The sequence below is a fragment of the Rissa tridactyla genome, chromosome 1 (genome assembly GCF_028500815.1).
Source record: "Rissa tridactyla isolate bRisTri1 chromosome 1, bRisTri1.patW.cur.20221130, whole genome shotgun sequence".
Lineage (NCBI taxonomy): Eukaryota > Metazoa > Chordata > Aves > Charadriiformes > Laridae > Rissa > Rissa tridactyla.
This window is the reverse complement of record NC_071466.1, coordinates 133603699-133616787: the sequence shown is the minus strand read 5'-3', so window position 1 is coordinate 133616787 and position 13089 is coordinate 133603699. Positions and strand designations below refer to the sequence as shown.

At 45.0% G+C, this 13089-nt stretch overlaps 1 protein-coding gene across 3 annotated transcripts in view; it reads right to left on the bottom strand.

Moving 5' to 3' along the window:
- Positions 1-987: 987 nt before the first annotated feature.
- Positions 988-13089, bottom strand: part of LOC128916009 (epidermal differentiation-specific protein-like) — an 18373-nt gene continuing 6271 nt past the window's right edge. The window contains exons 1-2 of one of the 3 annotated variants that reach the window (XM_054217109.1): positions 3482-3532; positions 988-1975 (exon numbers count right to left, since the gene is read on the bottom strand). In XM_054217109.1, the coding sequence (XP_054073084.1) occupies positions 1386-1922 (537 nt within the window). In that variant the 5' untranslated portion in view covers positions 1923-1975; positions 3482-3532 and the 3' untranslated portion in view covers positions 988-1385. Of the gene's footprint in view, positions 1976-3233; positions 3425-3481; positions 3533-13089 lie in introns of those variants that run through there. The other 2 variants (XM_054217128.1, XM_054217118.1) reach the window with 2 other exon arrangements.

Sequence of the window (13089 nt, the reverse complement as noted above, 5' to 3'; positions counted from 1 at the left end):
GAAAGAAGGCCTTGCATAGTTCATGTTCCAAATGCAATTATTTTGAAGTTGACTCTGTCATGTAGCTTCTAATGCGCTGCTTTGGAGGTAAAGAGTACACATACAGAGTCACAATCCTGAGGGAACACTGAACTGTAGGTCATTCTCCAGGCTGCTCCGGGGCTTGCAAAACGCTGAACTACAGGTGCTTCAGCAACCCTTCTCCTGTAGCCTGCCGCTTCTTGCAGTTGGCATCTTCATCCTCCATTTGCCTCTTTGCCCTGTGAAAGATCTAGTTGGTGGCTTGTGATACCCATGGGCTCGTACAGGACAAAGAAGGCCCCCCTGGGCTTCCTCGCATGCCTGTAGTAGTGATAACCCCTGGCACTTCTTGATGTGTTGAAGAGCCCTGAGGTACCTGAGCTAGCATTTAAGTCTGGCCTGTGGTAGAACATACCGCGTGGTGACCCTTGAGACCATTACAACAATAAGATGCCATTGCAATGTAGAATTAAAATGGAGGTAACTTCAGAAGAAGGGTATTTTCCATTCTGATTGAAACACTGTGATTTCAAAATGATACCTCATCTCATAACAAGATAACAAAGGTTTAAAAAAATCAGACCGGTTTTCCTATTGCGATCGACCAACTAATGGATTCCAATTTATCAAAATTTAGGGCAGTAGAAGACTCTATCATTAGTATGATCAATGCTTTGAGATACAGTCACTCTTGTGATAATAAAGTAAAGTCTCCAGGTGAGAGTTTGGCCAGGATCACAGCATTACTCGGCCTGCTCACCAAGACTTTAAGTCTAGTTGAGTCAAGCCTGAACCCAATGTTACCAACAAGTGAGAATGGAAGGAGATAAAATCCTTCAGGGGCGATCCATGAAAATTGTTTACAATTGACCTCGTGAACCATTCCCTGTATACATAGAGATGTCTCATCATGAAACGGCAATCTTTATCTACACTAAACCACAAACAATACATAAAATAGACCCATTGTTTATTTCAATATCTTCTTTAATGGCAACAACACAAAGCGGAGTACAAAAAATGGCAGAGGCCGTGGTAAAGCAAGAGCATTGTAAAACAAAGTAAGTGATATACAGGTTATATACTCGCATTTTGTTTACACATCTAGCAACAGAAGCAACATGCAATGCTTTTACGTTACATATATCAGAATGCCAGCTGCAGGTGCCATAGGTTACGCACCCCTGGCACGTCTCTTACGAGAAATACAGACCTGCAGTGCAGCATGAAAGAGAACGCTCCCATTCAGTGTCTCTGCGGCACGGGGAGAAGAGCAATACGGGCATAGATTGTACTGGGAGAGATCTAGGTCTCCAATTTCTCGCTGGGACTGCATCTTCCCTCAGCGTGGCAGGATCTGCAGTCTAACAGCCACAGCCCCTGCCAGGGAGAAGGGGACGCAGAAATGAAAGCTTGTCATTGAAATTGATTGCCCCGTAATGTGGAAGGTGCTCGTTTTCTCGCGCAATGTAGCGAATACCGCTTCCATCGCTGTGTTCGCACAGCAGCCAGGCGCCTCTCTGGACTTTGTGAGAAGATATGATGTCATTGTCATATCCCCTCGCCAGGTTGGTTGCTTCTCTTATCACCCTGCTCTTCCCTTGATACTTGGCATGCTCGTAGAGAGTGATCTGAGGATTGCGCAGGTCTTCAGTGATCAACTGCAGAGAAGAGATCTTGTCATTCATCTCTCTGCCAACAAAGCTATGTTCTCCCTCCTCAAATACCAGTAACTGGCCTGTGTAGTTGGCGTGCTCATAAGCCACCCAAGGCTGGCCAATTACTTTCACTGAGGAGACACAATCATTCCAATCTACAGCTTTTAGATTGGCAATGTCTCCAGTGAACTCTCTGGAGTAGCCCTGGAAGTTGGCATGCTCGTAAATGATGATTTTTCCCATCTCAGAAGGACTTCTGTAGCTCGGATTTCTTGCCGCAGGAGCTGGATGACAGCCTGCAGAAAAGGAAAACAGAAAATAAACAAGGCTTGTAAGAAACCTTTTCACATCAGACACCAAACGCTGGGGCAGGGGGTGGGGAGAAGGAAAAGTAAAATATTTTTAGCAGAGGACAAATATAGCAGCAGCTGGAATAGAGTGAGGGAATGACAGAGAAATTTGCATTTGGAAGAAAAAAGTAAAATGAGATATACGTATACCAAAACTGTCCAGTTTTATTTAATTCTGTATGTTGGTTTATGTATACATGCGAGGGACATCTGAGCATTCAGTTTGACATCTTACTGGTATAGCCTAAATAATGATGAAATAAAATACGTAACTGGTGATAGACCTTTCAGTTGATAATTGGCACTGCATTTCAGAATTATTTTAGAAATTGGCGTTTGCTGTTTGGACTAAATTTCATGATCCACATAATATTACAAGTAAAATAGTGAGACATTCAATTAATTTCTGAACCAAAGTGCATTTTTGTACTGTAAATAGGAAAAAGTCTATCCTGCGAAGGCCAGAACTGACCTTTTAGAGTCACTGAAATACCTTATTTCTCTTTTTATATGAAATTCTATCAAAACCAAGAGATTCCTGTTCTTGACATAAACTGAGAGGCAATCAAGTTCAAAGCAACAGCTCTCTGAGTCGGACTAAGTTTCAGGTTGTAAATGTCTTTTTGTAGCAGTGTAACAAACACTCGTATCTAATTCCACACGAAGTTGTCTGGAATCAGACAAAGAACCACAGCATTTATTTGTTACAGCTGCGGGAACAGAAACGAGTGGCCAATTAAGATAACAGCTCCCTTTCTAAATCACATAACAGTCATCATAGCAAAGTTTTAGATGTCAGAGCAAATATATTTGAGGGAAAGAAGCAGTTGCTCTAGTTGATTCCGGGAAGGGATGGGAGAAGATCAGCTCTGCCCAAGTGAGATTAAGAGTCAGACTAAAATTGCAAAACCTGAGCAACATAATCGACATTTAAAAAAAAAAAAAAACGAACTTAAGTTTCACTTTAAAAAAAAAACCCTCACTAAGTGTTTAAAAACATTTAAGCATTTTTTCACAGTTGTAATTGAATTTATGGAAGCTGTGTCTACCCAAACGTTATCAATCATTGAGCATTCGTATAATGACCTTCTGTCTGTAGGAAGAGTAGTAATAATAATAATAATAATAATAACTCAGTCAATTTTGCTGACACAATATAAGATCCTATGCTCAAGATTAATTTGTAAAATATTTTCACTTTCACCCCTTGAAATTTTGTAGCAATGGCTCTCTCCACTCTCTCCTTCCGTGAGGAATGTTTATCCTGCAGCTGTCTTCTCACCACCTGAAAGATGCGCGAAGCTTTTGCAAATACAGACGTGGGATCCTCACATACCCGCGGCAGCTCTCACCTCACCCCCGACACACAAACCCCTTTCTCTTCAACTGCATTTCACAGTAGCTGCCCGGGAAGCCATTGCAAGCGCCCTTGTGAAAACGTGTGCGTCTCACCTTGGTGTCGGCTTCTTGGATGGGGAGAGCTGGTGGCTCTTCCTCCAGTCCGGTGACGCTGTTTGCAAAAGGCAGCTCGCTTGCCTACTTTTATAGCTTGTACAGAAGTCTTGTGAAACACCACAGCCTACGGAACTGGGAAGTGGCCGACATCACCCTCAGGAGTCAAAAATTACTGATTGTTTTGTTTTGGTTTTGATCTTCCTATAACCAGCCACCTTAAGGCCCTGGTTCAAAAGTCCATTGAAGAGCAAACATCTTGATAAACCTTAGACCTTTAATTCTTGTTTGTCTTTATTCTCCATAAGCCAGCTGAATCACCGTAATAAAAACACATCAAAGTATTTCGTGATGCATGGGCTGTAGAATTTCTTTGCTTGCTCGAGAAGAACATTTAATGCACAAAGCATTTCTGTGTGAGATATGGAGGTGACAGAGGTGGCATTTAAGTATTTTTTTTTTTAAATTGACTTTACCCCTTCTGACCTACGCAGCCGTTTGAGCAGCCACAGGGATGCGGAGCTGGTAAAGCAGGGCAAAGGAGGCTCTGGCAGAACTGCAGTGGCAATATCTTTGCTTATTTTCATGTTGCAGGTTTACTCTCTAATATATTTTCAGGCACGTTAATTGGCTAGCGTGCTGGCAAGCCGTACCACGGCGGAAGGAAACAATGAGATCTTCGATAGTTCAAGAGCAATCCAGACCCTGCAAATAGCCACAGCAGCAGAAAGAAGAGACTTCCTTTGAAGGCTTACTTTGCCTTAGCCATCTCCGAATTTTGAAATCAAGCAACAGTCTGATGAATTATAACAAGCGTGTCTAAAAAAAATGACCAAGCTGCACTGCAGGGGAAAGCAAATGAGCGACTGTTTATCTTCACAGAAAGACACAGGAGGGAAGGGACCTCTGGAGGTCTTGAGTCCAACCACCCCTCTTCATAGCTGGGCTGATTCTAAACCTACCTGGGGCTGCTCAGCACCTCGCCCAGGTGACTCCTGAACATCTCCAAGGCTGGAAATTGCCCAGCATCTCCGGGTGCTGAACCATTCTCGGAGGAAAGCGTTCCCTCCCTCACCACCAGACGTGACAGAGCTCGCAACAAGGACTCAGAGGAGATTTAGTGGTTAATGAAGCAGGAAAATCAAGTACCCACAAGCTCAGTAGCGGTAGGTCTCAAATATACCTGGATATGGGCAGACTGGCCAGGCACTGTGTGCAATCCTCTGAGAGGAACCAAGGAGATGGGGCTACGAGCCAGTTTTTCATACATCAGAACTCCAGAGAAAGAAAATACATAGTTGTGCTTACAGCTACCAAGCAGATGCTGCTCTAGGCTGTCATTAAACATAATGACCTCAAGGGGAAATACTTGACCCCCAGGGTTTCTTTGAAGGCCACTGTTACAATGTGCCCCACCGTAGGGTGCTTCAGGAACCCCTGCTCTGTCAGGTAGGAGGTTACTATAGAAGATGGGGAGCTGGGAAGAGTTCCCCCCTGCCAAAACAGGCAGCCTCTACACTGGCTCCAGCCAAATCCTCCTGCTGCATCTCTTTCACTGGTGCTTGGCTGAGCTCATGGTGTGCCGGATCACAGAACTCAGCTAGCGCAAAAATGCATGGGTTTGGTTTTGGTTTTTTTTTACACATTCTTTTGCTGCTCTGTGGAAGCTGGAAGCAGAGCGACTGAAATTTGCACTCTGGGGTCTGGCGGAGAGAAGCAGGACCTCACTTTCTAGCAGCAGGTAGATGTGAAACCAGCTTTGCCATACTGCCAAATCGCACCTTTACAGCATGGTTTCAGGTGTTGCAGTGAGCTCACCCCACAGTTCGGTGCTGCTGGAAAGGGGAAGGTCCCGTTCTGCTCCTGGAGACCATGGTGCCCATCATCTGGGAAGGACCCATTCCACTCCTGGAGACCATGGTGCCCATCATCTGGTAAGAGAAGGGAGAATGGGCACACCCATGGGAGGAAATGTTTGGAAGAGGGACTAAAACAGCCTAGAATAGGACGGATTTATGCTGCCACTGAACAACATTAATTCCTCTTAGCTTGCTAGTGTATTTTACTCATTAAATTATTTAGTTGTGTTTCTGAAAAATAAATAAACAAATATATATAGAGAGGGACATAATTCATCACAAACTAAACGGTCCCATCTTTCTCAGCACCTGCAGACTCAGAAAAGCCCTTTGGAGGAATATATGAGCCGTGAAGGCAACACAAAGAGCGAGTCTGAGTGTGTCTCAACTGCGTTGCGGAGAGGCGCAGGCGACAGCTGAACTCTGAAGACCCCCACGTCCGCTCTGCTGAGCACCAGAGCGGGCAGCGGGGCTTTTCATGACACCGAGGAAAATCCAAAGGTGGTATACGGTGGGATGTGTTGCCACAAAAGCTTGGCAAAGGACCTCTGTATAAACACTCCCAAGCTCACAGAAAGAAATGTGCTCCCGGTTCTAATGACCGCCTTTCCTAGTGTTGCTGGGATTGAAAAATAAATGGATTTCAGTGTCGCTGATCTCATTTGCAAGGTGCTTAATGCACAAGGAAGTAAGCCACTGAACAAAGCAGAATACCAGAGGGTGGGGGCTAGGAGTTTGAGATTGGAAATATTTATGGCTTGGGTGGGGTTGTTTTGTGGGGTTTTTTGTGTTGTTCTTTTTCTCATGGGAAATTATGTTTTCCAAACTTCCCCCTACCTCGCTCCTGCATAAATAGCAGTACCTCAAAAACTGGAAAAGACAGTGTGTGACAAAAGTGAAACGAAAAAGAAGAAACTCAAAGAGGAAAAGGATAAACCCCAATTCCTCTATTGCCCTCAGCAGACAAAAAGCAAAAGAACAAGCAAGACAAATGATGAATGTGCAGAGTCTTTGCAAATGTGCAGAACTACATTATGCAAAAAAGATTTGAACAAATGAAGACTTATTCTGATTTGGAGCAAAAATTACTAAAATATTTTTATCTTTTTCATAAGCTGGATTTTCTCTCTTTTTCTCTCTTTTTTTCTTTTTTTTTTTTTACAAGGCTTAATAGTGAGCTTTTTTTTTTTTTCTCCTGTAGAATCATTTCCAAATACATCGAGACTCTTAGGTGTTTATTTATTTTTATTTCCTCTGTGGTTGGCTTCATCATCATTGCACTGCCAGAGTCTATTTTCCACTAGATTGCACAGTGGTAAAACAATTTCACTTAAAGCTATGGATGTCATATATGAGCCCACTTCACAGTGCTGGAAAAGGCAAAATGATGGAAAAATCAAATTAACAACAAACTCCTTCCCCCTCCAGATCCTCTTGTGTTCCCACTCTTCTCCACCACAGTGGATACAAACTAAGGTATGTCAATAATTACTCCGCTCTCTTTAGTCCTTACTTTAAAATAAGGGGGTTAAAAAAAAAAAAGTAAAATCACACATGAACTGCATCTCCACAGTTTCTGATTGCTATTTCGCCTGGTAGTTGTGGACTCCAGGCAGCAGGACACTGCTTGCTTTGTTTTGGAGGGGTTTTGTGGGGGTGGTTTTTTGGTTGGTTTTTTTTTTTCACTCTCTTAGCAGTTGTTAGGGCTGGTAAAGTAATTCTTTATCACAAAGACAGAGTCTCTTTCTCACTTTTGGCTCTAAGACATCTGTTTTTCAAACAAAACAGCCCCCAGAGATGCAACACAGGGACACGCAACTGGACCACAGAACCCCAAGCCGTGAACAGCCCACCCACCAATAAGCACATTCACTGCCAAACCCTTGAGGGAATAAAAGACGCCTCCTTTTTTGCCTAGCACGTTATCTCACACAAACTCCCCCCCCTTTTTTTTTTTTCCCTTTTCTCTCTTTGTTTGCCACTGTGTTTGCTGCACTCCCCAATTTCCAGTGCTCAGTAACAACGCTGAACAACTCAACAACGCTACCTTTTCAGGAAAGACCAAAAGGGGGACGGTGACACCCTACCGGGTGAGCGCTGCACATCCACTCCCAGCACGGGGAATGAGCTCCACAAGAGCTGTGCTGGAAAGACAGGCACAGCAAATACAGGCTGACAAAAGCCTCGTAAGCCCCACCTGACAAGACGTAGAAGCCAGAAAGGATAAGGAAGAACTCTTCTAACTATTATTTCCTTCCCAAACTCTCCCCCTCCCAGGTAAAGGACAAGGCAACTGGCTGTCTGTGAACAACTGTTGCAGTTCAAAATGTCAGAAACAACTGGGCTGCTTTTCCCCCACCCCGTGTTTAATAAATGTGCAAATGGGTTTCCATGGCATGGTTGCTAAGCTGGACTCCACAAACACAAAGGCCCAGACTAATTAGATGCTTAGTACCAGGGCAGAAAAAAAAATAAAAATAAAAATAAAATGTCACGGACCCTCAAAAGGTCTTTGCTTCACAGCACCTCGTTTGGCTGGGGAAGCCTCTCCAGCTCACAGAAGTCGCACGCTCAGGAAATGCATCCAGCGTTTTGTTCCTCTCGTCTTTAATTAGCAGGTCGTGCTGCTAAACCCTTCGGTGGCTTCGCCCAAGCGTGACAGACACTGGCCTGCCATCCACTCAACACTAGGTGTCACTTCTGCTTAAGAAATGCAACAGAGAAACTGAAAAGTTTGGGAAAAAACCCTACCCATCTGGCATCGGATGTTCAGGGGATCGCCATACCTACAACTTTTTCTAAAGTCATGGACATTTACAGAATTTTAAGGTTTCACATGTCTCAAATCAGGCATCCAAAACCATCAGAAAATACCAGACAATACTTTACCATACTAAGCATAATGGTGACCGGTGAAAAGTTTCTCCTCTTCTCTTTTGTGGGAACAATGAAACGCATGCCTATGTGAAGAAGGCAGGTAGTGATAGGACCAAGGGGAATGGCTCCAAACTAGAAGAGGGGAGATTTAGATTAGATATTAGGAAGAAATTTTTCACTATGAGGCTGGTGAGACACTGGAACAGGTTGCCCAGGGAAGCTGTGGATGCCCCATCCCTGGAAGTGTTCAAGGCCAGGCTGGATGGGGCTTTGAGCAGCCTGGTCTAGTGGGAGGTGTCCCTGCCCATGGCAGCGGGGGTGGAACTGGATGATCTTTAAGGTCCACTCCAACCCAAACCATTCTAGGATTCTGTGATTCTATGAAGAAGGGACTACCATATGGAGAAGCTGCCAGGGTCTGCTCTGACGAAGTCAGTCTCGCCGGCCTGCCTCTGCTGCTGCTTTGCTCCTGCAGGTGGGAGAGCTGCTGGAGCAGCTTTCAGTCCTTCCTCAGTAGTAGATGTGGCTGCCAAAAGATTTCTGAGCAGCAGGGACTGACTCAGAGGAGGAGGAAGAGGCATGGTGTTTGTGGTCAGGGTCCTGAGGCAGACTAGGGCATGAAGGAAATACTGGCTACAGCGCTTCTACAGTAAAAGTAGAAAAGACACAGAAGCGTGGGGTACAGAGGCAGGGAAAGGGCTCCCCCTGGGAAGACGGGAACTGTACTAGAACCGTGTTATCTGCTATGTCTTACAGTACCAGAAGTAGGAGACCACAAAGGAAGAGGTAGTAGGCTTAAAACAAACAAACAAACAAAAAAATACTTTGGATATCTAAACACAGTTCTTCTGCGCATCCATGAGACATTGTAGACACGAAAAGCACCACCTGGTTTAAAAAATCAACACGACACAGGCAGAGAATAAATTCAGCAAAGGCTATTAAACAAACACACTGATGCAACTTCTGGATCGGGCAGTCTTTAAAGCAGCAGATTCCTAGATAAGAGTACACACTACATGCTCGCCCTTACACTCTGTGAGCACCCACTTCAGGTCACCACCCCTAGAGTGTTCTTCTGGAGAAGTATTGGTCTGAGCACCTTCCAGCCTGGAAAGACTTCAGCACACGCGGGCAAAAGAGGTAGGAACCTGGGACCCAAAACAGGAGATCTGGGGGCTGTAAGTCAAGAAAACCCAGGATCAAAATGAGCTCAAGGTGAGGAAACTGCAGGGGTAAAGCAGAGTATACAACGGCAGCACACTCGCTTTCTTGACAAGTACAGAAGGTAGTGAGGAGCACTGTGGCTAGAGGTATAAGGATCTCAAAGCACAAATTTTCGCTCGCCAATACCTCCCAGCTGGGTGTTTGTTGCATTAAAAGGACTGTAGTTTCGCTATTTGTCTGTCAGAGTCCCAGGACTTTCCCTGATTCGCTATCAGAGTCCCAGCAAAGGACTTGCTCTGAGTCAGATTCCCAAATAATCGAAATTAGTCTAGACTAACAGTTCCGATATTTGTCTGCTAGAGTCCCACCAAAGGACTTTCACTGAACCGGATTCACAAACAATCAAAATCAGTTATTTTATTGAGAGCGACAGAAGCAGATTCGAGATTGCCGTTGATAATTTCACCAACTACAATAGCGCTTAATTAATTAAGGTTAATATTGCTAGCAAAGATAATGATAGTACAACAACCCGGGGTAACATTCACCCGAGGGTGAAAGGCGCAGTGCTTACCCAGAAAGGCATCCCTGCCTGGGGTGGAGGAAGAGAACGCAGCCCGTCGACTGGTCAAGCTTCTTCTCTCCCGATTTAACAGTCATTTCCTCCATCCTTTTATTCCCAAAATTATGAGGTTTCCCTCCCCTAGGTGACATGTAGCGTGATTTGGGTGGAGAGATGAGTGCTATAGTCATGTATGTTTAGCATGATCTCTATAATCTTCATTAGCATATACAGGGGTGTCAGCTTTAATATGCATTTCACAGGTAATGAGGCAAAGGTCAATTATCGGGCATGGTAGACAGACAAGCCTTCACTCCCCTGGGTTGCACAAGAGATAGCAAAGCCCATCTTAATTGCTCTTTTTGCACGGAGATTTCACCTCCTTATCCAAATTCCACAGGGTTGAGTAAGGCCAACACTAAGAGACAAGAGATTCTAAGACATCTTGAGGCTTTAAGCCGCAAATAAATAAAACACTGGAGGAAGAAACCGAGCAGAAAAATAGCGAGAAGAATGAGTGGAAGAACATGTACTGAACCATCCCCTTTGACCACATGCCCTGTGATAGATCTAGTTCGTGTCCTGCCGTGCCCATGCATTTGGTAAAGAGCAAAGAAGGGCCTGCTGGGATCCCTCACATGCTTTTAGTGATGGTAGGCCCTGCCACTGTTCTGCATGTTGGGGAAAGTGCAAGAAAAGTACAGAAAGTACAAAAAATGCAGGGTACGCTCATGTATAAGGCCCTCAGCTCCTTGATCTAGCATTCAAGTCAGGCCTGCTGTGAGCAGGGAGTTGGAGTGGGGACCTCCAAATGTCCCTCACCGCCTTACCTTTCTGGAAGTCTAAAATGCACAGCGCCTGCTGCCCACCCCCGCTGTACAACCAGACTCGGCAACAGAAGATGTGGATGTGGCTGGAAATGCAAACTAGGATAACGATGCTTATAGAGCCGCAGTGCAAGCCATCAGAACCATCAGAGATGGCTGGAGACAGGGTTGCAGAGGACAATCAAAAGGTGGGAACTGGAACCAGAATGCAGACACGGTCAGCCAGCTGCTGTTCCCTGCGCCAACACTCCATTTCCAAAGACAGCTCTTATCAGGACAAGGTGAGACGTGGTCTGGATGGAGGCAGCTCCATCTTCACTCAGCCCTGGGAGACTAAAGATGGAGTAGTGGCTGTGCGAAGATCTGGCCTCAGCAAAGGCAGCACAGATGCTGTGAAATGATTTAAGGTGGGAGGAAGGGAAGGAAGAAAGTGAGAACGATTTACAGGGAAAGATAACAAATGGTGACAGCCCAGTCTAGCTGCAGGGACAGGAGGGGATGTGTGGTAGGGAAAGACATCAAGCGCAAAGTCAAGAGATTAAGCCAAGTGGCAAGGGAAACAGAGATAACTAGGAAGACAAGGAGAGGAGAAGTATTAACAGCACTTGAGGATGAGAAAAAGGGAAAGCCAAGCAGTGATAATGGGAGTGCAAACAGAGAGGAACATGGTGCAGCAAAGAGGCAAAGGAAATTGGGGGTGAGAGGGACAGCAGAGAACTGGGGAAGGGAGAACACCTGGACAGCAGGCGAGGAACAGCATAGGCACTAATGTTGTCCTTTGCTGAGCGGAGAAGAGTCTGACAGAAGGACTGAGATCAGCACAACCCAAAAGGCAGATCTCTGGCCAGGAGCAGCGTGTGAGCGCAGGACGCAGAAGCCGTGTTTTCCCTTCCTTTTAGGCAGGACAAGCAGCAAATGGTTTTGCGCGCATGATGGCAATTTCAGAACGAGCGCAGGTAGGTCTCAGTGCCACGGGGCTCGATGGGAGACAAAGGGGAAGGTAGAGCTCAGAAAACACACAGCAAGAACTATTCTCTGCACACACCTTCTACTCCTGATTGTCACAGCAGCCAAAGAAAAACAAGCCTGTGAGGCAGAGGTATGAAGAAAGAAGTGTGGTGGTGCAACCCCCCCCCCCCCAGTCCTTTTATGACGCAAGATCAATCCATCTGGTACTGATTTTGCACTCGACTCCATCGTTGTCAATAGTATCCCATGCTAGAAATCCTCGTGGTTTAATTAGGGCTACCGGTATTGTTCCCACAGATGGTATTTTCACCATTACGGGCTGACCCGGTTTCATTGGAGACCAGGTATGCCCGTTGTTTAGGGTTTTCTTTTTTCCAGAGGAAATGTTAGAAAGGCTCGAGTGATTTGACTTCCCTAGGGACCACACCAATTATTTAGTTGTTGTAAAATTTTAGAGAGGCGGATGACCCATTGCCCCTCACGTGGTTTAAGATATTTTTTCCGTAGGCCATTGGCTCGTTCAACTATAGAGTTAGATTGTGGATAATAAGGTGTGTGAAATACCCATTTTATTCCTTCTTGTTTTGACCATTCTTGTACTTCTTTGTTAGTAAGATGTGAGCCATTTTCACTCTGGAGGGAGTCTGGAACCGGTAACATTGAGAACCATGAAGAGAGGCCTCGGGTGGTATTTTGTCCATTAGCCTTTCGGCACTTGGTAGCTGCAAGGAGTCCAGATATTATTTCTACACCTGTTAAGATATATTTATACCCGGCAGAGGGTTTTAAAAGACCAGTGTAATCTATTTGCCAAGTAGGCCACCAGGTTTTTCCTTCACTAAAGTGCAAAGGTGGTGCTTTAGCAGGGTCACCTGTTTGAAATTTTAATTTACACTGGGGACACTCGGTAAGGATGATTTCACATTTTTTTCTACTAAAGGGCAGGCCTCAGCTTTGAGCTGAAAAATAAAGCGCTTCTCAGCCTGTGTGGCCTAATTTCTGATGTAACCATTCTCCCAATCGATGCCATGTGGGGTTTAAAGAATTCTCAAGTTCTATTTTCCTATTTTTTGTCGATTCGTCTACCTTTTGGTTCCAGTTTGTAGACGGCTTATTGTCATTGGCATAAGCTTTCACCCGTCCTACTTGGAATGGTATTTTCCTGGCTGTGTTTAATAGCAATTGCCAGTCTTCAGTTCTCCAGATCGAGGATCTGTTTATTTCCCAATTTAAGGCTTCCCACTGACAAAGCCACTGTGTGACGCCTGCTCAAACAGCATAAGAGTCCACCCTTATGACTTTTGCTTCATTTTGTGCTGCTAAAACAACCGCTCTTAATTCTCCTAC